Genomic DNA, 26,094 nt, shown 5'->3' with positions numbered 1-26,094 from the left:
TGTTTCAATCATCCATGTAGCATTTGTGAAACACAAGTGCATTTTTGGGTATATACACTGAAACTGGATATGACTACTATTCATTGATTGCGCTAGAGCACTAGGTTTTGTGTAGGTCAAAAAGAAGATCCACTGTTCAGAAAAAAAAGTGTGCTGTGAGAAGGGTCCTCTTCTACGGTCATAGAAAAGTCACCTAAAAACTGATTACCATTTCTTAGAAATCCCCCTTAAATAATATGAATAACGTAAAGTTTAAAATTATGTAACAAATATATTTCTGGTTAAATCAGACCGACCCTAGCATATGTTAAATGCATAATGAAATACATAACATTTAGCTGTGGCTGGACACATACAGCTAGATTTTGATCTGTCTGATGGAACAAGACTTACCAATTACTGCTCAGTCTGTAGTCAATAGAATTGCGGAGGCTGATCTTCATTGTTACAAACTTTGAAAACCTAACAATCTGATTTTATGTGGCTGACATTACGCACATTCAAAAATAAGGACAGCAGTATGTTTCATGTACCTTTGAAAGGAGATTCAAGCACAGGAGCTGGCTTCTGGGCTAAAAATATCCTCTTGGCATATTTACTCAAAGCCCCACTCTTCTCATTAGGAACAATAAGCTGCCTTACAAACCGTGTGCGGTCCCGGATATCATAATTCTGATCGTATTTGCCAAGATTTAATATGTACTGTGTAAGCAGTTTAGTCTGTCAGGGGTTAAAAAAGACAACACAAAAGGAAGATGGTTTATTTTTGATTACTGATGACCATCAGCAAACACATTTATAGAGGTAATAAAAGTGAATGGTTAAGACAAACAATGTCACCCCACAGGGAGAAGGCATTTCTAAAGCTTTAAATGGTATATCGGAGCCAACGCACATGTCCTTTTCTGAGCCGGGAGGTGAATGCTAACTACAGGCGAGCAGCCATGTGCTAGATTATTAAACTGCCGAAGTGGAAAGAATTCATCATTAAAAAATAATCATATATGGCAAACCCACTGAATGGTCTATGTGAGAATAATGAATGTGGAAATACAACAAAAAACATGGCACTCAAAACTTAATTAAGAAAATATGCAGGGCATCAGAACCTCTGCAGGTCTTAGGGGGCTGGCAAAACGTACCGTCCAAGGCCTGTTTCATGAAGAGATAGTGTCCCTGCACAGCTAAGGTCCATGCACTCTCTCCGCACTCTGTTACTTTGCTCTGAATTACAACCCATTAAAGGAGACCCATGAATCACAGGACTGGATTACTGCAAATTATTTGCAGTGCATTTAGCTGTTACTTTTTCATAAAAGCACGCTGCTGATGCCCTCTAAAAACTGAGATAAAAGACTGCTTATAGCCGACAGTAATATTGTTCATTTATTTATTTATGTAAGGTAACAGCTTGTTTTATGGCGGATTTTCCATCATTTCTTAATTCGCCCATTGAATATGCTACATTAAAAACGGAATTGAGATCATTTTTATAATAGCGTACAGGAAACCAAATTTTACCATTATGTTCTAAATTAGATGCATCTGAAATGCATAAATGTTTGTTAAGAGTAGTCACAACACATTCTATGGGTAAGTATGTATATGCTGCACAAAACAAGGTGAAAACGCCTGAAATAAACAGTGCAGAGTGTGAAATGTGGTTATTTTAACTAATGAAGCAAATTCATATACTTGCTGTACTGAACGGAGGAGGAAAAATACTTGTAGCACATTTAAGAATTACATGTAATCAGGATAAGAGAGGCTAAAGGTTTCTCAACTGGTAAACATGCTATAATTCCACAAAATTAAGGAGATTTTAATATTGCTGTATGCTTGACATTACATAACCACCCATTTTTATTGAACAACAGGCAGCCTAATAACCATTTCCAACAATTCGAAGTGGGTATACTTCAGCTATGTGGAGCCCTAAAATTTAGTGTTCCACAGATATCGGTATTGCCAATACTAAAGCCAATACTTTCAAGTCCACAGAGTGTAACCACCGCCTTTATGTGAGAAGCACGAGGATGCGACAGTTTGAGATGTGACATTCAGACCGCAGAAGCTCTGGCAAGTGCTCTCCCGTTATGCCATCAGGGCAGAGGCAGGTAAGCTTGGCATTATGTGTAAAAATGCATCCAAAAGACAATGACTGATTTTATGTTTGCTAAGCTACCACTACACCACCAGGGCAGACAGCAAATAAGTGTAGTGAAAAATAAAAATAAAACTGTCACACAACACTAAAAATAGGTATCGGTAATTAGTATTGGCAAAAAAAAAAAAAGTATCAGTACTCGGTCATAAAAAACTGTTATTGGTGCATTACTACTAAAATTAAAAAAACTGGTACTGATGCATTCCTACTAAAATAATATAATGTAACACATGACTTCTTTTAAGTATCAGAAAACAGGTCAATAGCTATAAAAACAAACAAGAGAAGCATAAGAATGAAACCATTCCAAGAAACACTTTGGCCAAAGCAGGAGTTACCCAAACAAGCGTTTGAAAACCTGCACAATTAAAGGGGTGTTAAGATGCCTTAAAGCAGAGTTCCACCCAAAAGTGGAACTTCCGCTCATATGCTTCCTCCCCCCCCCGGTGCCACATTTGGCACCTTTCAGGGGGGATCGGGTACCTGTTTTTGGCAAACTGCGCCGTGGCACTGTCACTCGCAAGTTTAGCCCCCTCCTCCTTCCCCCGCCGCCAAGCCAATCCAAATGCTCAGTGCGCTTTGTGCATGCGCATTAGGGACCCACCCGTGAAACCGCAAGGCTTCCCTGCCGGGTTCCCCCACCAGTAATGGCAGCGGCAGCACCCAACAGCCAATGGAAACATGCCGACATCGATGGACTCCAGGACAGGTAAGTGTCCTAATATTAAAAGTCAGCAGCTACAGTATGTGTAGCTGCTGACTTTTAATTTTTGGAGGGGGAGGGGATGAGGCAGCAACACCGCTTTAACTGAGTTAATGCTTTACAGACAGAGCCCAAACTTTTCTAGAAGACTGCAGAACGCTTAAAGACACCACATTAGGATGTAAATGAAACTGACATTGGTAACCATGACCAGCTGTGACACAAATAATGGGATTTTTGACTTACCGTAAAATCTCTATTTTCTCTTTCGCTCATTGATGGACACAGCTCCTGATTCTTCGTAACCATTGGGACGTCCCAAAGCAGTGTTAAACATGAGGGGTCGGAAAAAAGCAGAAATAAATTCTCAAGGCTAACCATAACCAACCAGGTAACATGGAGCTCAACCATAAACAACTGGAGCTCACCTGTAAAAAAAACAATACACCCTCAAAGAGGACAAGGTTCCCTAAACAGCAGCCAGCAAAACCCTGCAGCCAAAAGAAGCATCCGCAGAGGCCAACACATCCACTTTATAAAAATTTTGTGAAAGTGTGCACCGACAACCAGGTGGCTGCCTTGCAAACCTGCGCCACTGACGCTTGATGACAGAATGCCAGGAGACACTAAGCGCCCTAGTAGATTGCTCCTCGACAGGGAAAGGAGGAACCTGACCCCTGATGCAATAGGCTTGAAACACCGTCTGTCTGATCCATCTAATAAAATAAAAGATAGGCTGGCGCTCTAGTGCAGTGAGATACGGTTAGTGTGAAGGTAAGATCATGGGTCAGAACATGACTAAGGTAATAATAAATGGGTTAACTATATAACAATAGGCAGGGGTGAAGTCCGTACGGTGGATGGACTGCAAGGATAATGAGCAGGGAAATGGAAGTCTGCACGAAGGGCTGGCTCTGCTGCACAGGAAGTCAATCTGTGGACGGAGTGAAGCAAAAGACAAGCGGAGCGCCTCTAAGTGCAATACGTTTATTGGATTAAAGCATACAGTAAATGGTAACTCACTAGAGATGAGAAGAATGTAGGCTCAAATGCGAAGTCATGAGGTCAACTGTCCGTGATGCTGCTGCCGAGAGGAAGGATGTAATGGTAATCCTATCCGGTGGATGAACAGCGGGGAGATGCCGGCTCTCTCTTCCGAGACCGAACTCTCGAGGCAGGCTGGGACTCAGCGTCGACCGTGTGACGTAGGCAGGGTCAAAGTGCACACGACGCGTTTCATCTCCCCGCTATTCATCCACCGGATAGGATTACCATTACATCCTTCCTCTCGGCAGCAGCATCACGGACAGTTGACCTCATGACTTCGCATTTGAGCCTACATTCATCTCATCTCTAGTGAGTTACCATTTACTGTATGCTTTAATCCAATAAACGTATTGCACTTAGAGGCGCTCCGCTTGTCTTTTGTCTGATCCATCTGGAAATGGTCGCAGAAGAAGCGGACGACCCTTTGAGGTCCGTCCCTGAGCACAAGGAGAGTATGACTTCCTAAAAGACTCCATAGCTGCCAGGTACACCATAATTGCCCGGATCACATCCAAAGCATGCAAGGCAATTTCTTTTGGATGTTTGGCCTGGGACACAGGGAAGGCAACACAATTTCTTCATTGAAATCACAGTAAGAGACCACCTTACGAAGGAATGACAGTCCTTATCTTTGTGAATCACCAATAAGATGGACAGGATAACGCGCCCAGTTTCAACATCCTGCACGCAGAGGTGGTAGCTACTAAAAAAAGGTCACTTTCTTGGGCAGCACAAGCAGGGAAACCTCCCAAAATATTTAGGCTTCTGTAGAGCTATAGGCACCACATTAGGATCCCAGGGCGGCAACGGAGCCCGCACTGAAGGAACCAAATGTCGGACACCCTGAAGAGAGGTATGCACCAGGGAGTGTGAGGCCAAAGGTCATTGGAAAAAGACCACCAAAACCGATACCTGGCTCTTAATGGTACTCGAGGCCAATTTCTGTTCAGCCCCCCCATTGAAGGGAGGTTAAAATCAAAGCCACGAGAAGGAGCGAGGATGAACCCCAAAAGACTCACACCACGCAATGTACATCTTCCACGTACAATGGTAGATCTTCTTAGAAGTAGATTTCCTAGCTTTTAACAGCGTAGGAATCGCCAACTCAAACAACCATCCTTCAGTACCTGGTGTTCAACAGCCAAGCTGTCAAAGCCAGCGACTGTAAAGCAGGATGAAAGATCGGTCTTTGGGACAGCAGATCCTCCCTGAGAGGAAGTCACCAAGGAGCAATGGCGAACAGCCGTACTCAATCGGTGTACCAAGACCGGCGAGATCAGTCTGGACTGAATCTCTTCTGCTTTGATCCTGCACAGGAGTTGTGGCAGAAATTTGAGAGGGCTGGAACGAACCAATCAGCCCACCTTAAAATGCCGGCTACTTACCGAGCCGCCAGGACACTTCTTGTGGCCCCTTGGTGATTGACAGAAAACGGCCGTGGCATTGTCCAAATTAATTCATACCAGACACCCTTGAAGATTAATTGTCCAATGAGCAAGACAAAGGCTGATCGCTCGGATTTCCAGAACATTAATTGCCAGTCTGGACTCTTACAGAGTCCAGACCCCCTGAGCACATCTGTGCTGAGGACGCCTCCCCACCCGGACAGGCTGGCACCCGTGGAGACACCTGTCCAGTAGAGGGGGAGAAAGGATTTTCAATGTCGAAGAGAAAAAGAACTAAGCCACCTCTAGTGACCATGGATCCTTGTTCCATTTCACCAGAATCTCTTTAGAAGAGATCTTGTGTGGAACTGCAAACAGACTGCCTCGAGGGTGGACACCATCAGGCCCAGCACCCGCATGTAAGCCCGGAGGAATGACTGTTTGCTCAACAACAGAAGGTGAATTGCCTTTTGCAATGTCTGGAGTTTTCCCACAGGAAGAAACACGTTGGCTGAGGCCAAATCCAGAGTCAGACCCAGATAGTCCAGTTTTAGTGGACAGAACCAAAGCAGACTCCTGAAGGTTCAGAATCCAACCAAACTCCCTCAGAGTTCGCAGCACAATCTCCAGTTGTCCAGTCGGAGACTCAGCTCTCAGAAGAAGATTGTGGAGGTACGCCAGTAGAGCAAGCCCCTGCTGACTCAAACAATGCTAGCATCGTGGCCCACACTTTTGTAAAGACCCGAGGAGCGAAGACGAGACCAAAGTTCCACGCCACAAACTGATAATGCTCCTCGCCCACGGCAAAACAGAGGAAGCGTTGGTGACCGGCACATATTAGAATGTGAAGGTAGGTGTCCTTGATGTTAATAGAAGCGAGAAAAAAAATCACCCTGACATAGGGACGCCACTACCGTGTGAATGGACTCCACGCAGAACTTCTGTACAAGCAGTCTAAGACCTTGAGGTCCAGAACTGGACGTACCTTGCCTTCCTTCCTGGGAACTGTAAAGAGGTTTGAGTAAAAACCCCTGAAAACCTTCCGAATCTGAACTATCACCCCTTGAAGGAACAAGTCTTGCACTACCCCAAAACCCCAAAGAGACCTGTAAGTGATCTGGGGACAAGTACAGGTTGGAAGGGAAGAACCTTTCTGGAGGATAAGACCGAACTCTATCCTATAGCCTGACCGTATAACTTAGTGGACCCGCGTGTCGTATACCAGGGAGGACCATGGATCAATGAACGATAGAGAAAAAACTGTCAGCAGCAACTACAATAAGCCCCCCTTAAGTGCATGTAGCAACAGCCAGCTCATAACCTCACCCAGGGAGGGGGGGGACACGGGGGTCCGAAAGTCCCAGAGTGACCACCGAAATTTTAGATGGGCTGGGGGGACGAAGGGGAACCCCGGGGTCCCACCGTCCCAGGAAGGGGCCTACGTCCACCCAAAAACCCTCCAGGAGTAGAGGGGGACAGCTACTTACCATACCAGGAACAGGGTGGACACTGTCTGGACAGACCACCGCTCCACCATAATGTGGGTGCTGTCGGTCCGGAAAAATGCTGCGACTCACGCCAGGTCGTATGCGACCTCGCAAGACTTTTAACTCACAGGCCAGCCCCCGTCCAATGGGGCTATAGCGCGGAGCTGCGGTCTGCACGCGCTCGCTGGCCAGACTTGGGGGCCCTCTGGATCTAGATTATCCAGTTTTTGCCCAGCCTGGCAACTGATTGTAGATTCTCCCAGGAACAAAATAAAAAAGATAGGAAAAATTTCCATTTAAAAAGAAAAAAAAATCACCAGAACAAGAGATCCCAGCAAGGAACTAGGTCCCTACTCCTGACTAGGCAGAAGAAAACGGAGTGCCTATAGCTGAGCGTGGTGTATACCACCTGGTACTACCCATAGACTTAGTCAAACTTATTCCTGCCTAGTGTCCTACTCCTGTAGGGGGCAGTATAACCCAATGGTTAACCACTTCTGGACCGGAAGGATTTGCCCCCTTAAATGACCAGGTCATAATTTGCAATTCGGCACTGGGTTATTTTACCGGACAATTGTGCGGTCGTACGACACTGTACCTAAATAAAATTGATGTCCTTTTTTTCCCCACAAATAGAGCTTTCTTTTGGTGGTATTTGATCACCTGTGCGATTTTTTTTTTTTGTGTGCAACAAACAAAACAAAAGCGACAATTAAAAAAAAAAAAAAAAAAATTTACATTCTGCTATACAACATTCCCAACCCCCCCCCCCCAAAAATTTGAAAATCAAAATTTAACATTTTAGGCCAATTTGTTTTCTGCTATATATTTTTGGTAAAAAAAAAGGAATAAGCGTACTTTGATTGGTTTTGCGCAAAAGGTATCGCGTCCACTATGGGAAAGATTTAGGTCATTGTTATTGTTTTTTTTCCCCCTAGTAATGGCGGTGATCTGCTATTTGTTGCGGGCCTGCGACATTGCGGCAGACAGATCGGACCCCTGACTGACATTTTTGACACTTTTGGAGGGATCAGTGACATTACTACAGTAATCAGTACTAAAAATATGCACTGTTACTGTAATGACACTGGCAGGGAAGGGGTTAACATTGTGGGTGATCAAGGGGTTAAATATGAGCCTAGTACATGGTTTTGCATGGAAATATGTTGTTTTATATTTTAGGCCTGTAATTCTTAGGAATAACTCACTTAAATCTGTCCAAACAAGAGTCTAGTAGACTAAATTATAATATAAGAATACATTTCATCAAATTCTTAAATGTTTTCGAAGTGGAGATATTTCATTATGAGGGAGAATCTGTACTCTGACATGACCGTGCCAAAGAATGGAGTGGCAAGTAATGTGTTGGTTGTCCAATACCACCTTTGCAGGGGTTTCCCCACCAGTCCCTGAATAATTATTAGGCCCAGAAATTTCCAAATGTCATCTTTGGTCACTGGTTCCCACTTTCTGCATCTTGCAAACTTCCGATGCCTAGCCAATTGTTGCTCTTTGTACCGGTTTGTAACTATTTTTTCAATAACCTCAGAAATAATTATAGGCATGCCAAGGGGGTGTCATGGTCAACGTCAACTTTCATACCAGGTTCTCCAGTAAATGGGAATCTTGGGGGCGCTGCCTGATCCGTACCGCAGTCAATAGAGCACCAAGTTTGCACATCGCTGAGCTCAGTTGCAGAATCGTCGCTGTTTTACTTTTAGTACCTGACTAATTTTCCCACGAGTCGCTATCGCTCAGTTCTTCAAATATTTCTGATTCACCGCCGCTGTTTTCCAGTTCGTCCAAAAGCGTTTTTGAGCTAAAAGAACACTTTTTGGACGCCATCGACGTTATCAATTTTTCAGGTACAAAGTACCGCAAAAAGTACAGGCAAGGCACTGGAAAAGCCTCTAGGTAAAATGACATGATACAAAGTTGTAATTCTAACAGATTACACTGTATTATGTAATTTTTAATTTTTTTTAAATCTCCCGCCGGTTTCACACCCCTGCGACACGGCGCTCGCAGGGAAGGGAACCGGAAGAAGGTGCTGGCATCAGCTGAACACACAGTGGGAGGATGGCTGTAGGAAGGCTGGGGAGGATGGCAGGGGGATCGCAGGGGAAGGAGAGTATCATTCTGGGGTAATCCCGACTGTGGCTCGGGGTTACCGCTTTTGGCACTGAATGTTAACCCTGAGTCACACTCGAGAATACCGCTAGGAAGGTTAAACGGAAAACTTTTTTTGAGAACCACTAATGCTTCTTGTTAAAAATCCAACATCAAGAGTAGGAGGGACATCAACATAGGAAAATAAATTTCATCAGAGTGTAGATTTCGATTTCATTCTCTCAATTATTCACAACAGAAAAGCTTAGGTTATGGTGACAGACTGTACTCAACTGGCTTTACCTGCTTGGAATTGGTTAAGTAAAGCTTAGCGGCAAGATTTAAGATCTGCAACTTGACAAGGTCATCTTCATTAGTGAAGGTTTTCGCAGTCTTCCGCAAAACGTCAGGTGCAATTTTAGGCACTCGCTCACAATATTCTCCGATAAGCCAAAGAATGCTGGCTCGAGCCATTGGAACCTGCATACAGAAATGAATAGAAGAAGCATTATTGTGAATTTATTTATTCTTTAAATCACGATTGAATGTCTGACCACAATCTTCACGGTTTTAAATAAAGTGCAAAAGCATGCCTACTAAAAAGACAGTAAATAAATTACGGACCTAGATACTAGTATAGCTTACATTAGTCAAATAATTCTAGAGAGAAATTAGTGCACATATTACGTAGACAAACTTTGAGAGTAACACAGAATCAGTAGTGGTCCTGTGACTTCGTAACCTGCATGGGCAGGTGGCAATAAATCATATGAAAGAAAGATCGGCGCATATTTCCCACAAATGTTCCAGAACCAACTTGTGTGTAGCTAGGCGTCCATCGACCCTTCGTTAATCAGAGGCTATGAAGTAGTAGTGGGGTCGCCTGCCATTTAAACCCCACTTTATCTTACTTGGCAGGACAACCTGTTTATGTGCAGGTGCCTTTATAGTGTGGGAGGTTATTAGTAATCAACTGCTTCCAGAAAGGGGGACAATCACGGCATATTACTACTGCCCAAAAAACAGAAAAGAGAAAAAGCAAATATGTCTTCTATTATGTTCCTCCATGTAGTTAAAACAGTTAACAGAAACACTTAAAATGATCTAACCCTTTTTAAGATAAATGTTTGAAAGCCTCTTCCATTTAAAGGGATACGTAATGTAGAAAGAAAAGGAAAAGGAAAAAAGATAAAGTGCTTTGCTTCCTGATATCTGACAAAGAAGTACTTCAGCTGAGACAGCCAGGCAACTAGCATTTTCTAAAAGGAAACCAGCAATAGCAGCTTCAATCTTCTTTCATAACGGGTGTACATTAAAGCTTAGAATTCTAAAAGAACAATATACAGGTGGATCTCAAAAGAATTGAATATCATTTTTTAATTAAAGGGATTGTAAAGGCAGAATGTTTTTTTTTTTATCTTAATGCATTCTATGCATTGATTTAAAAAAAAAAACCTGTGTGCTGCAGCCCCATTTAGCCCTCCTAATACGTACCTGAGCCTGTCTTTTATCCAGCGATGTTTCAGGAGTGTCTAAGCTGCCTGGGACTCCCATCCTCATTGGCTGAGACAACAGCACATAACTACTGGCTCCCGCTGCTGTCCATCAAATTCATTCAGCCAATCAGGAGAAAGAGGGGACAGGGTCGGGTCACGGCTCCGTGTCTGAATGGACAAAGGGACCTGTGACTTGGCTCGGGTGCCCCCATAGCAAGCTGCTTGCTGTGGGGGCACTCATCAGGAGGGAGGGGCCAGAGGAACCTGAGAAGAGGAAACCCAGGCTGCTATGTGCAAAACCAACTGCATAGAGCAGGTAAGTAGAACATGTTTTTTAAAATAACTTTTTTAAAATAACAGAGTTGGAGGAGGAGTATGTGGCTGAACCTGGGGATGCCACTAGGGCAACCTGGCTTGCAGAGCAAGATATATTGAGATATATAGATATATCTATTAAGATATATTGACTAAAGAAATTAACGTAAAGGCAGAGAGGAAAAGTTTTTTTTCTAGGGTAACATTCTACGAGGAGGGGGAGCAGACTGATCGCCTCTTAGCCAAAATTGTTGATGTGCATCCATCGGTTCCAGCCATTGGAGTCCTGACACTTCAGAATGGTAAAATGGTTAATTCCCAGGAGGGGATTATGCAGGAATTGTTTAGATTTTATACTGATTTGTATGCATCTCGGACGACTTACTCTTCCGAATAATTACATACTTATCTACGAAATATTGCCCTTCCTCAGCTTACGGATATTCAAAGGTCGCAATTGGAAGCCCCACTTTCACAGGAAGAACTGCGGGAGGCGGCAGGTCTGGTTCCCAAATACAAGGCCCCATGGGATGACAGGATACCAATGGAGGTATATCAAAATCACTCAAATGTTGTTGCCCAAAATGTTAGAGGTATTCAATGAGGCAAGGTTTAGACAGAGGTTGCCCAAATCCATGACTAAAGCTAGCATAGTATTGATACTTAAGCCAGATAAACCGGTGATTGAGCCAAATTCATGCCGCTTCTCACTTCTGCAGACTGACGTTAAACTTCTGGCAAAAGTTATTGCCAGACGATTGAATAAAGTGGTGAGCTCCATAATACACGAGGACCAGGCAGGATTTATGACAAATAAATCTACATCAGTGAACTTGAGGAGGCTATATGTTGATATGCAGACAGATAGCCAAAGCTTCCTCCAGATCTTGGCCCGATCTTTGAGTTTTACCAGTAGCGGTAGTACATTAAGTCTACAAAAATCCAGCAGGGCTGGCGAAATTACCAGCCCCAGGTACTTGAGGCCACTACCAGAACCGGACAGAAACTACTCGCCAACGGATCCACCACCTCATCTAGGGGCATCAGAGCAGATTTCGTCCAATTGATAGTAAGCCCAGAGTACCTCCCAAATTCAGTTATAGTGGCCATAGTTTCCCTGAGCGAGGAATCGGAGTCCCCCAGAAGCAAAAGCATATCATCCGCATATAGTAGAATCTTTTCCTGTAAAGAACCGTACTTGAACCCCACAATATGCCCATATTTCGAATACACACTGCCAGTGGCTCGATTGCCAGGGCAAATAATAGAGAGAGGGGACACCACTGTCTGGTTCCCCTCTCCAATTGGAACCCAGCAGATTCCCTTTCCCCTTCCCTAATAGATGCACAAGGGGCATTATACAGTAAACTTATCCAGGAAATAAACCCGGGGACCAAAACCCAAATCGCCGCAGGACGGCCCAGATATTCCCACTCCACACTGTCAAATGCCTTGTTGGCATCTATTGACAGTAATACCCTCCGTCCCCCATTGTCAGTTGGCCCCTGCGGACTTGGTACTGGATAGACTGTTACGCCAATAATGGCATTTATAATGTCACTTGGGAGGAACTGCGGAGGCGATAGGATCTATACATTTATAAATTTGTATAATGAATAGTATTTCTGTATCATTAGGTATGTATGCACCTGTTATAAATGTATTGTTGTTGGCATCTCAAAATTGTTCTTGATAAAAAAAATAAAAATAAAACAAAAAAACAAGACTTTACAATCACTTTATTTCAATAATTCAATTCAGAAAGTGAAACTCCTATATTATATAGATTAGTTACACACAGAATGATATATTTCAAGAACTTCTTTTAATTTTTATTATGGTTTACAGCTAGTGAAAACCCAAACTTCAGTATCTCAGAAAATAATGACATAAGACCAAAAAAAAAAGTTTAATAAAGAATAAATGGATTTTTGTAAAATCTTACCGTAAAATCCTTTTCTCTTAAGCTCATTGACAGACGTAGTCCTCCTTGATTAATATCAACTCGGGTTATACTGCCCTCTACAGGAGTAGGACTAGACAGGAAAGAAAACGTTCTGGCCACACCCTAGGGGCAGTCCCAGAGGGTATATCCTCTCACTTCCTGCTACAGCAAATCAGTTATATAAATAGAAGAAAAATTTCCGCGCTAGATGTGACAGAAAACCAAATGATTAAGAACAATAGTGAGCAGCTGGCACAAAATCAACTAACAGTGATTCAAAAAATACAATAAAAACCAAAAAGTGCAGCGCTGAAATCAGTATACAATTATATAGCTGAAAAGCTCATATAAAGAAAACAAAAAAGGAGAGGGGATAATGTCCAAATGAATAGTCCCAATATTAAGTGCAGAGATGTGAATCCACGTGCAAAATAACTTTCTTCCAGTGACACCAGGGAAAAGTGTAGGAAGGGGACACCCTTGTGCTCAGGTATAACAAGCAGCTTACCGAAATTCCGTGGCTGCTCAATTTAATGAGACAGCCTCTCCCAGCTAGTAGTAAACCAGTAGGTCAACCGATATCAAGCTCAGGTGCTTCGAAAGACTCCAAAAGCCGAAAGCCGTTTCCGGTGTGTTGTTAAACCGATCACATTAATATGTGGCACACTTGGAACTTCTCATATACTCCATTGAACGTAAAGCCATATGTAGAAAGAAACAGAGGCCCATAGCGTAATCCCGTAAACCAATAGGTAAATTTATTAAAAAAACTACTTACAATTTAAAAGACAAAAACAGGCATGTAGTATGTGCCGGTCATGGATCTAACCGCGGCGTCCCGCAAGTCTCCAGATCAGCATATGGATAAACAGCCGGCTTCGTTGGGGGGCGTGTGGACGTTTATGTCTGGGATCGCCAACGTTTCGTCATAAGAAAGGCTTCTTCTGGGCGGCCAGAAGAAGTCTTTCTTATGACGAAACGTTGGCGATCCCAGACATAAACGTCCACACGCCCCCCAACGAAGCCGGCTGTTTATCCATATGCTGATCTGGAGACTTGCGGGACGCCGCGGTTAGATCCATGACCGGCACATACTACATGCCTGTTTTTGTCTTTTAAATTGTAAGTAGTTTTTTTAATAAATTTACCTATTGGTTTACGGGATTACGCTATGGGCCTCTGTTTCTTTCTACATATGGCTTTACGTTCAATGGAGTATATGAGAAGTTCCAAGTGTGCCACATATTAATGTGATCGGTTTAACAACACACCGGAAACGGCTTTCGGCTTTTGGAGTCTTTCGAAGCACCTGAGCTTGATATCGGTTGACCTACTGGTTTACTACTAGCTGGGAGAGGCTGTCTCATTAAATTGAGCAGCCACGGAATTTCGGTAAGCTGCTTGTTATACCTGAGCACAAGGGTGTCCCCTTCCTACACTTTTCCCTGGTGTCACTGGAAGAAAGTTATTTTGCACGTGGATTCACATCTCTGCACTTAATATTGGGACTATTCATTTGGACATTATCCCCTCTCCTTTTTTGTTTCCTTTATATGAGCTTTTCAGCTATATAATTGTATACTGATTTCAGCGCTGCACTTTTTGTTTTTTATAGCAAATCAGTTATGTCACAAAGCAGTGTTTAGAGAATTTAACCCAACCCAACTCAAAAACAGAGGGGCGGGTACTACATCTGTCAATGAGCTTAAGAGAAAAGGATTTTACGGTAAGATTTTACAAAAATCCATTTTTCTCTGTCGCTCATTGACAGACGTAGTCCTCCTTGATTAATATCAACTCGGGACGTCCCAAAGCAGTGCCACAAATGAGGGGTGGGAAAATGGAAATCAAAAACCAATCTAGAAGGCCCAACCGGTGCCCACTAGAAGTTTTAAAGGCTCATCAATCACACGATGAGACTCAACTGAAATTCCAACGGAAAAAAACCCTCGAGGTAGACCACCGGTCTCCTCAAATTGCGGCCTGCAAAACCTTGCGGCCAAATGAAGCATCCACCGATGCCATCACATCAATTTTATAAAATTTTGTAAAAGTATGCACCGACGACCAGGTAGCCGCCTTGCCAACCTGGACCACTGACGCCTGATGGCGGTAGGCCCAGGAAGTACTGAGCACTCGAGTGGAGTGCGCCTTAACAGGGAACGGAGGATTCTGACCCTTAATAGAATAAGCCTGTACCACCGTCTGTCTAATCCATTTGGAGATAGTCACGGCAGATGCAGGCAACCCCTTTCTGGGGCCATCCGTGATCACAAAAAGTGAATCCGTCTTACGGAACGATTCCGTAGTCTTCAGGTATACCCTGATTGCCCGAACCACATCCAAGGAATGCAACGCATATTCCTGAGGATGATTGGGCTTAGGACACAAGGAAGGTAGCACAATATCTTCATTCAGATGAAAATCTGAAACCACCTTAGGAAGAAAGGATGGCTTTGGATGAAGAACTACCTTATCCCTATGAACCACTAGATATGGGGAATGGCATGATAATGCAGCCAGTTCTGACACCCTGCGTGCAGAAGTGATAGCCACCAAGAAGGCCACCTTCTGGGATAATGTAAGCAAGGGAATCTCCCTGATATTTTCAAAGGGAGGTTTCTGAAGAACCGACAAACACCAAATTAAGATCCCAGGGCGGTAAGGGCGCGCGCACTGGCGGAGCCAAGTGCCGCACCCCCTGGACACCAAGGAATGAGTAGCCCAAGGCTTCTGAAAGAAGATTGCTAATGCTGAAACCTGACCCTTGATAGTGCTCAAGGATAGTTTCTGCTCAACCCCCTTTTGCAGAAAAGCCAAGATTCGGGTCACCGAATAGGTACGTGGGGGAAATTCCAAAGATTCACACCACGCGATACAAGTCTTCCATGTGCGATAATAGACTTTGCTGGAAGTCGCTTTCCTTGCTTTAATTAGAGTAGGAATAACTGAAGCTGACAACCCTCTGTCCTTCAGTACCTGGGTCTCAATAGCCAGGCCATTAAAACCAGCGACTGTAAAGCACGATGGAAGATCGGTCCTTGAGACCGCAGATCCTCCCTGAGAGGAAGTCTCCAAGGAGCGTCCGCGACTAGCCTGTCCAAGTCGGCGTACCCGGCTTGACGAGGCCAGCTCGGAATTTCCAGGATAACTGGAGTTCCCTCCACCTCTATCCTGCGGAGAAATCTCAGCAGCAATTTGAGAGGAAGGGGGGGAAGACGTATAGTAGCTGATACTGCCTTTACAGGCCGTTCAGCGCGTCTGCTGCTTCCGCTAGAGGATCGCGGGTGCGAGCCCTGTTGAGCCAACCTACCAACAGATCAATATCTGGGGTGCCCCAATGAAGGGACAGCTGGTGAAATACCTCTGGATGAAGAGACTATTCCTCTTGATCCAGAATCTGACGGCTGAAATAATCTGCCTGTCCACCCCCGTGATAAATATCGCGGAGAGAACTGGAACAACTGTTCCCCCAATAAGAATGTTGGCCACTTCTATGGCCGCCAGGGCACTCTTGGTGCCCCTTGGTGATCGACCTAAGTCATGACCGTGGCATTGTCCGATTGGATCCGAATCGGGCTGCCCTGGAGCTGCTCGGTCCAGTAAATCAGACAAAGTCTGATCGCTCTCAGTTCCAACACATTTATCGGTAACCTGGAATTTATCAGAAGAAATGATTTCCCCTGGCTGAGCATCGGAGACCGAAGCCACCAGACCAGAGCCTCCCTGGTCCACTCACTCAATCGGATCCGATTGTCCAGGGAATCGGGATTCCGATTCCATATGAGAAGAATCTCCTCTTTGGAGAATTCGGGTATGAGACTGGGCAAACGGTACTGCCTCTAAGGAGGCGACCATCAATCCCAGCCAGCTGACGGACAGCAACATCCGAATCATTGACTGAATCTTCTGGAGTTTCTCCGCATGGAGAAACACTCTTGCCAAGGATGTATCAAAAATTAGGCCCAGATATAGTTCAGTCTCCTGGTGGGAACCAGGGATGATCTTTGGGAAAAGCAACGAAAACGCTGATGTCCTGCGAAGATGGGGATATAAGGATAGGCATCCTAAATGTCTATGGACGCCAGGAAATCCCCCTGATGCAGGGAGGCCACCACTGTATGGATGGACTCCATCTCTTCCAAGACCAGAATTGGACGCACCTAGCCCTTTTTCCTGGGCATTGTGAACAAGTTCGACTAGAACTCCTCTAAGGAATGGGAACTACCACTGCTTGTTGTATCAAGCTGTCCCCCGCAAAGCTTTTAAGAGACCCGGGGATGTCGAATATTGAAAATCGCACCGGTGGAAGTGATCGAAACTCGATCTTGTATCCCGACCATATGACCTTGCGAACCCCTTTATCCGGGATTCTGGAAAGCCCTGGATCCGGAAACCGGTGAAGACGTCCCCCCACCCTAGAGATGGGTGGGGCCCATTCTGTCAATCCAACGGGATAACAGTGGCTTTATTTAGTCTGGAAATCGGTGAGTCCACTATTGGTGGTACTGTCCATCTTTGTAATGAGGGATTCCTCAAAATGATAGCGCCTAGCCATGCGTTTGGAAATAGCAGGGCTCATTTACGGACGACCCTATTTGGGCAAGGGAAACCCTTCACCATTTTGGTAGGCTTGCTAGTACCAAAAAAGGAATATGAGTCTCAGCTACCTCTGCCGGTGTAACCTCAAGATTTAAGGTTTCCCGGACAGACACAACTAGTGCTTCCACCAACGCTTCTTGTGCTATGGCGGAGGCAGAAGCGTCCTCCTTACTGTCTGAGGAGACCGTACCTGAGACAACAACCCCAGAAAAAGGACTGCAATGACCAGCTCAGAATCCGTATCTGAAGTATCAGATGACATAGGGGTAGGCGGGGGTCGCTCTTCTTGACCCCCGTCCCTGACAGGCTACCTCCACCCGGGATACCAAAGACTCCAAAACTGCTGATAATGCATCATCACAAGTGGGGTACTGGAGGGTCCTGCGGCCACCCTGAGGGGATCAGGTGGGGATACATGTGTGGCAGGGTTCATGTAACAAGACACTTGCCAGCAAACACAAAATTTTTTTTTTTTTTTTTAACTTGGTCCCCCAGCGCAGTAGCGCCCCTCAGTCTACCTGCTTGGACCCCTCAGAAAGAGAGAGAGAGAGACCCCAAGGCTCACCTGATGCACAGAAGTTTCTTATCAACCTGCTTCCAGCACTGTCTGTTACAGACAGGAAGTCTTTGGCTTGCTTTCCCTGGGCCAAGGAGGCGGCTCCGCCCCTTTACACGCCTTCCGGCGCCTCCCAATTACTCCACGAGGTGTTTGGTCACCTCAAACATGGCCGCCCCCATGCTGGAGACACGAGGCTACGCCAATATGGCGGCCTCGTGCGATCTGCAGGAAAATGGCGGCGGCCTGTGTAGGATAGCGGCGGCTTGCAAGTTAGCGGCCTGCGGGATGTGTGCATTCGGCCTGTGCGGCCTGCGGAAGTGCCTCGGCCTGCGGGAGGTGGCCTCGGCCTGCGGGAGGTGTCCTCGGCCTGCGGGAGGCTGTGCGGCCTGTGGAAGTGACCGGCTTTCTGGAGGGATGGCGATCTGTGGATGCAGTAACTCAGGCATAGGCATCGGCCTGTGTACACACTAGACAGGTAGGATACCTCTATACCTCAATAGTAATGCCTTTTAGTAGTCTGCCACTGACTTCAGTCACCCTTACAGTCATATAGTGACTTTAGATAGTCAGCTCCCAAACCAAGCCTCCTGGTTTCTATTCACAAAAATCACACTCAAATTGGGGGATCTGTGACCTGTTATAGGATAGAGGGGAGACCTAGAAACTGAGTGTCCGACCATCCCAGAGAGGGGCCCGCGTCCACCAACAAACCCGACAGGGGGAGAGGGGGAACATTCTACTCACCATACCGGAACCAGGCGGGCGCCAACTCCTGACAGAACCCCTCTCCAATACGGACGCCGTGACTCTGTTGGTCATTGGCGTCCAGGCGAGACGTTCAACTCGCAGGGTCAGTCCCCGTCCAGTGGGACTATGTCGCAGCCAACCCAGCGCGGAACTATGGCCTGCACGCGCTCGTAGGCTGAACTGGGGTGGCCACTGGATCTCAACATCCAGCCCGTCGCCCAGTTTCAGCGTACTTGCTTGAAGATCTCACAGGAACACTGGAGAAAAAAAGCTGTCTAAAAAAAGTATTTCTAAAAAAAATCCTGCCAGGACCGAAGATCCTAGCAAGGAATCTAGGTCCTTACTCCTAACTAGACAGAAAAAAAAACGTATTTGCTGTAGCAGGAAGTGAGAGGATATACCCTCTGGGACTGCCCCTAGGGTGTGGCCAGAACGTTTTCTTTCCTGTCTAGTCCTACTCCTGTAGAGGGCAGTATAACCCGAGTTGATATTAATCAAGGAGGACTACATCTGTCAATGAGCGACAGAGAAAATTGGCTTACTGAAAAGTATGTCCATGTACAGTATAGTATGCACTCAATACTTGGTAAGGGCTCCTTTTGCATGAACTTCTACATCAATGAGGTGTTGCATGGAGGTGATAAGCCCATAGAGTTCTCTATGGGGTTTAGGTCAGGCAGATTTGCTGGCCAATCAAGCATAGTGATACCATGATAAATAAACCAGGTATAGGTACTTTTGCAGTGTGGGCAGGTGCCAAGTCCTGCTGGAAAATGAAATCCGCATCTGCATAAAGCTGGTCAGCAGAGGGAAGCATGAAGTGCTCTAGAATTTCCTGGTAGAGGGCTGCGCTGACTTTGGACTTGATAAAACACAGTGGACCAACACCAGCAGAGGACATGGCTCCCTAAATCAACACTGATTGTGGAAACTTCACACTGGACCTCATGCAACTTGGATTCTTTGCCTCTCCACTCTTCCTCCAGACTCTGGGACTTTTATTTCCAAATTAAATGCAAAATTAGTTTGCATTCGAAAAGAGGACACTGAGCAACAGTCCAGTCCTTTTTCTCCTTAGCCCAGGTAAGTTGTGCGACAGTGTAGCCAATGTCCTGGACACGTGTTTTGACTCTTGAAGCACTAACACCAGCCATCGTCCACTCCTTGTGAATCTCCCCCAAATTCTTCAATGGCCTTTGCTTCACAATCCTCTCAAGGCTGTGGTTGTCCCTGTTGCCTGTTCACCTTTTTCTACCACACTTTTTCCTTCTACTCAACTTTCCATTATTATGCTTGGATACAGCACTCTGAACAGCCAGCTCCTTTAACAATGACCTTGTTACTTACCCTCTTTGTGGAGGGTGTCAATGACTGTCTTGTGGACAACTGTCAAGTCAGCAGTCTTCCCCATGATTGTGTAACCTGCTGAACCAGACTTAGGCTGGCCATACACCATACAATTTTCTTATTCAATTTCCTTTAGATTTACCTTCAACTATGTAGTGCAAGGGCCTGCCTGATTGCATACAAATTGAAAGTGTTCAGGTTTGAACTTATATTCTATGGTTTTGGTAAATCTAAAGGAAAGTTGAACAAGAAAATTGTATAGTGTATGGCCAGCCTTAGAGACCATTTACAGAGACAGGAATCCTTTACAGGTGTTTTTAGTTATTTAGCTGATTAGAGTGTAACACCATGAGTCTACAATATTGAACTTTTTTTTTTTTACAGAATTCTAACTTTCTGAGATATAGAATTTTGAGTTTTGACTAGCTATAAGCCATAACCATCAAAATGAAAAGAAATAAATGCATGAAATATCTCACACCGTGTTTACTGAATCTATATAATATAGGAGTTTCACTTTCTACATTGAATTCCTGAAATAAATGAACTTTTTGATGATATTCAAATTTTTTGAGATGCACCTGTAATAATGCAGTTTTAAAATTCTTTAATAAATCATTAAGGCTAGGTTCACATACATGTAGTGCGAAAGAAAAAAGGTAAAGTCTACAGGCTTTGTAAATGGATAGAAAACTGGCTAAAAGACCGAATTCAGAGAGTAGTGGGTTAATGATTCTTGGGCTGAATGGTCTAAGGTTATCAGTAGTGTACCCCAAGATTTAGTGTTTAACCACATACTACCCGTCCGTCAAATGACGGCGGAGCGGTGTAGCTATTGCTCTGGGACGCCATCATATGAAAGCGCACCACAACGGCCTCTCTCATGCGCCCCCGGGGCGTGCGGAGCGGCAATCGTGACCGCGCCGTGTTAGGACACAGCGCGATCCCGATATCGGTAAAGAGTCAATGACATGACTCTTTACGAATGTGATCAAATGTGTCCATTCACAGTCGGTCACATGTAAATGAGGAGGTGCCGTTATTCGGCTCTCCTCGCCTCACACTGTCATCGTGTGAGGCGAGGAGAGCCGATCAGCGGCTCCTCCTCACAGGGGAGACAAGGACATGTAATCAGGGCATTGATCATCAGTGCCCTGATTACCCAAAATGTAAATAAAGTGCCAATTACTGCATACCATCAGTGCCCACAATCAGTGCCCATAGTGCTGCCAGTCAGTGCCATTAGTGCACGTTCATCTAGGCACTGACTGGCAGCACTATGGGCACTGATTGTGCTGACCATTAGTGTCCATCAGTGCCACCCATCAGTGTCCATCGGTGCCACCTCTCATTGCCCAGTGCCACCTCTCAGTGCCCATCAGTACCACCTCTCAGTGCCCATCAGTGCAGCCTATCAGTGCCGCCTCATCAGCGCACATCAGTTAGGGAGAAAAATGTATTTATTTTAAAATGTATTTAAAGAAATTAAGAAAAACTTTTTTTTTCAACATTTTCTGTCTTTTTTCTTTTCTTTTTGTAAGAAATAAAAAACCCAGAGGTGATTAAATACCACCAAAAGAAAGCTCTATTTGTGTGAAAAAAATTATAAAAATGTCATATGGGTACAGTGTAGCATGACCGCGCAATTGTCATTCAAAGTGTGACAGCGCTGAAAGCTGAAAATTGGCCTGGGCAGGAAAGGGGTGAAAGTGCACTGTAGGCAAGTGGTTAATATACCTTTTGGTTGAATATTACTTTTTAATACATTTATAAATGATATAGGGTCTGAGATTAAAAGTACCATTTCAGTCTTTGCAGATGACACCAAGCTATGTAGTGGAATAACGTCCTTACAGGATGTCTCCAATTCATAAGCTGACCTCAATGCACTGTTTTCATTGGGCAACTGTGTGGCAAATGAGGTTTAGGGCCAGTTCACACCACATGCAGTCCAGTTTTTTCTGCATTAAAAACGTATGGATAGTAGGTTATATGGTTTTCAAAGCATGGTTCACCAGTGTGGTCAGTTCCAGAAAAAAAAAAGTAGAATATGCTGCATTTTATTTTGCACTGGACTGTACTGGAACGCGGTAAAACGCACCTAAACACACCAAAAAAGCACAGCAACACACGGCCTTGTTTAGGGTTAGGAAAAAAAGAGGAGGGGGGGGGGGGAATGCACTGGACTGCATCAAAAACGCACATGCAGAAAAGCATCTGGAACGCATCCAGACTGCATTTCTATAGTATGAGCTGGCCCTTAATGTTAATAAATGATCACAAAAAGGATATTGGGGAACTGGAGAAAGTGCAAAGAAGAGCAACCAAACTGATAAGAAGCATGGAGGAGCTCAGCTATGAGCAAAGATTAGAGGAACTGAATTTATTCTCTCGAGAAGAGGAGATTAGAGGGGATATAATCAACCTGTATAAATGCATAAGTGTTCCATATAGTAAACTTGGTGTTTAGTTATTTGCTTTAAGGGCATCAGAGAGGACAAAGGGGCACTCTATGTCTAGAAGAAAAGAGATTTCATCTCCAAATATGAAAAGGTTCCTTCACAGTAAGTGTTGTTAAAATGTGGAATAGAATCCCTCAAGGGCTGGTTCTGGCCAGTTCTGTAGATTGCTTTAAAAAGGCTTGGATTCTTTCCTAAATGCACATAATAAAACTTGGATACTAACATTTATAAGTAAGGCCCCTTTCACACATGCTGTCCGTTTGTCAGTTTTTCATCCATCCGTTGACGTATGAAAAAACGGACATCAGTGTATTTCTATGTAAAAACGGATGACAACAGGTGATCATCAGTTAACATCCGTTTTCATCCGCTTCCGTCAATGTCCGTTTTTTTGAACGGATGAATGCCCTATTTTTCATCCGTCAAAAAAACGGATCAGATAAAAAACGGATGATAATGGATGAAAAACGGATGACAACGGATGAAAAACAGATAACTGACGAAAAACGGATAACAACTGACAAAAAAACAGATGGAAAACAGATACATTTTGACGTGACTGAACTGATGAACTGAATGGACCATATGTGTAAAAGGGGCCTAAAGCTGATCCAGGGAATATCCGATTGCCTCTCGGGGGATGAGCAAGGAATTTTTTCCCCCCTGGAGCAAATTGGATCATGCTTTGCTGGGTTTTTTTGCCTTCCTCCGGATCAGCTGGGGGTAAAGGATTGTGTATATGGGATTTTGTTTTTTCCTTTTATTGGTTGAACTGGATGGACTTGTGTCCTATTTCAACCAGACTATGTAACATGCGATTCTTTGCAGTGTGATTTGAGTCCATTCATTTTGTATGTGCTTAATTTGTACCACACAAAAAGGTGCAGATATCTTTTTTTTTTGACGCACAGGAAATTAGATCGCATGGGTGTTCATACCCATGTGATCAGATTCTTGTAATCGCACTGTGTTTTCAAATCTGTTTTGGGGTGTCATCAATAGAACGCTGTCATTGAGTGCAGGAAACGCTCAGGATTTGCTGCATTTCCAACACTGCATGTATGTGAACGGAGACTTCATGCACCCAGGGGAAAAGGAGAGAGTACTAGGAGCATAGGGATGATCTCACCATCCTACTGCTGCCCTGGGGGGCTGGAGACAGATTGGGTAGAAATAAAAATTCTGTGATCGATACATCTCACTATAAATACAGTATATATGCGGTTTATGTTTTTTCTGAAGTTTTAGGAACAAGATGTTGCCAATTCCTTCCCTATGTTCTCACTGGATTCTGCTGACCATGGAGTATTCGCAAATGAAAAAGTGAAGGGGTGGATATGGGCCCATTTACAGCAAAACCATTGACAGACACTGCACGGATTACTCATTCACAAACAAAAAACTTACAACTGAAAACATCACTTTCAAGTTGTAAAGCAAAAATAGTCAACTATTTAAATCAGCATGTGATCATTGCATGTATACAACGCTTTTATGAGAGGTTTACCAATGTAGTACCTTAGAGGATATTAGTGTCCATTAGGGGTACACTGTCAACACTGGCTTTGGTCCTTTGCACACACGGCTAAAAATGAAAGTCTTTATCATGGCAATAGTTAGCCTAGAACGTCAAATGGAAGTTAAGGCCCCCATTCACACTTTCCGTAGCGGAAACTTGTGTTCGCGCCCGTAATTCTGTGTGGGCGATATGCACGCGACTCCATGTGTCACGCATTAAGCAGCCCGTTTACTTCAGCAGTGTGAAATGTGCAGAAACTGTGCTAATTCCAGTGTATCTCTAGGTGCTCGCACTACAATGGGCATGTCATTGCAATAAACAAATCAAAGAAAGTGCAGCGCTAAACCAAAGTGCAAAAAAATGATACCATAATAAACTGAACAAAAAATGTGACGAAATACAACAATAATAAAATGACAGTGCAGTCCAAGGGAATAAAGTCCACAGAATAGAAAACCTATATTCCAGTGAAGTGAATAATCGCAGAACAGGGTCGTGCCACCTTCTGTGCTCCAATCCTCAATGTGAAAACCTTCCACCACTTGTAAAAATGACTGCTTACCAGAACATATGGACTCAGTTAACCATACAGGTACTGGGTAACCACGTTTTGAATGTGTCCAGGAGTGGTACTAGAAGACGCTAAACGTTTCCATATGTAACAATGCGATGAATCCGCTCCACATAGATTGGTGTCAAGACAAAATTTGAAAAAACTTACATGATTCCCAATAAACAAGTTCTTGTAACATCATCCAGTATACAAGAGTAAGCCCCGGTTCACACTTATGCGAGTGCGGGGTTCGCATGTAATGTCGGAGCGCACTGCTCCTTCATTACATGCGATCGGCTGTGCGGTGCGAGTTTAGCCATACACTTTGTATGGCTAAATTCGCACCGCACCCGCAGCAAACACGCACAGGACCCTTTTTTGCAGCCGCATCAGGATCGGATCGCACAGCGGTTCACACTTGTGCGATCCGATCCTGTGCGAACTGCAAGATCGCACTGCGCTATGCGATCAAACTAGGGGTGTCGTTAAGATTACATTGACACCCCCAGCGTATCGCATATGGCAGTGTGAACTGCCGGGGGTGCGTGTGCGATGCGGGAACAGGCTGCGGATTCGCAGCCTTCCCGCATCGCATAAGTGTGAACCGGGGCGAAGTGTAAAAAACCCTACCATTCAGGTCATTGCACTATGATCTTGTCATGTCTATGAGCAGTCCTTTTTACAAGTGGTGAAGGTTTTCACATTGAGGACTGGAGCAAAGAAGGTGGCACTACCCTGTTCTGTGATTATTCACTGCACTGGGATATAGGTTTTCTATTCTGTGGACTTTATTCCCTTGGTCTACACTGTCATTTTATTATGGTTGTTGATATATATATTTCTTCACATTTTTTGTTCAGTTTATTATGGGAAATTTATTTTGCGATTTGGTTTAGTGCTGCTCTTTCTTTGATTATCAATTTACTTCAATAGGCTGCCCTATGCATGTTTGTTGCCGCAAAAGCAGCTCGTGTTCACACCACGTATGTGAGATATCACCATGAACGTTATTGCGAGAGCAATAATTCTAGCGTCAGACGCCCTGTGTAACTCTAAACTGGTAACCTGTAAAAGCTTATAAAGTGTTGCCTATGGAGATTTTGAAGTACCATAGTTTGGCGCCATTCCATGAGCGTGACATGTTAGGTATTTATTTGCTTACCGTAATATCTTTTATATTTTACCAACAATTCGGTATTATATTGTGTTTATGTGCATTAAAATTCACTATTGTATTTTTTCCAAAAAAAATTGCAATTGAAAAACTGCTGCACAAACACCACGTGACAAGAAAAATTGCAACCACCAACATTTTATTCTCTAGGACCTCTGCTTTTTACATGTATGGGAGCAGTGTCAGAATTGGCCTGGTGTTGCAGTGGTTAACACTCCAAGCAAGCCAGTTAAGCACCTGGATTCTTCTGCTACAAAGCCATGCTCTTGCCATAGATGCAGTATGTGGTTCAGCATTGTCCTACTGAAATACACAAGACCTTCCCAGAAAAAGAGGTCGTCTGTATGGGAGCATAAGCTGCCTCAAAAACCTGTATATACAAGTATCTTTCAGCATTGATGGTGCCTTTCCATATGTACAAGCTGCCCATTTCATATGCACTAATGCACCCCTATACGATCAGCGATGCAGGCTTTT

At 44.3% G+C, this 26,094-nt stretch overlaps 1 protein-coding gene across 1 annotated transcript in view; it reads right to left on the bottom strand.

Annotated features, from left to right (window-relative positions):
* The window catches only part of AP3B1 (adaptor related protein complex 3 subunit beta 1), a 553,719-nt gene that overhangs the window by 248,680 nt on the left and 278,945 nt on the right, over positions 1-26,094 (bottom strand). Inside the window, exons 15-16 of the mRNA XM_082265474.1 lie at positions 9,202-9,378; positions 534-720 (exon numbers count right to left, since the gene is read on the bottom strand). Of these exons, the coding sequence (XP_082121600.1) occupies positions 534-720; positions 9,202-9,378 (364 nt within the window). The remainder of the gene's footprint in view (positions 1-533; positions 721-9,201; positions 9,379-26,094) is intronic.

The sequence above is a fragment of the Pelophylax lessonae genome, assembly GCF_965119305.1.
Source record: "Pelophylax lessonae genome assembly, chromosome: 1".
Lineage (NCBI taxonomy): Eukaryota > Metazoa > Chordata > Amphibia > Anura > Ranidae > Pelophylax > Pelophylax lessonae.
The sequence above is the reverse complement of the archived record's forward strand: the minus strand, read 5'-3'. Positions and strand labels throughout refer to the sequence as shown.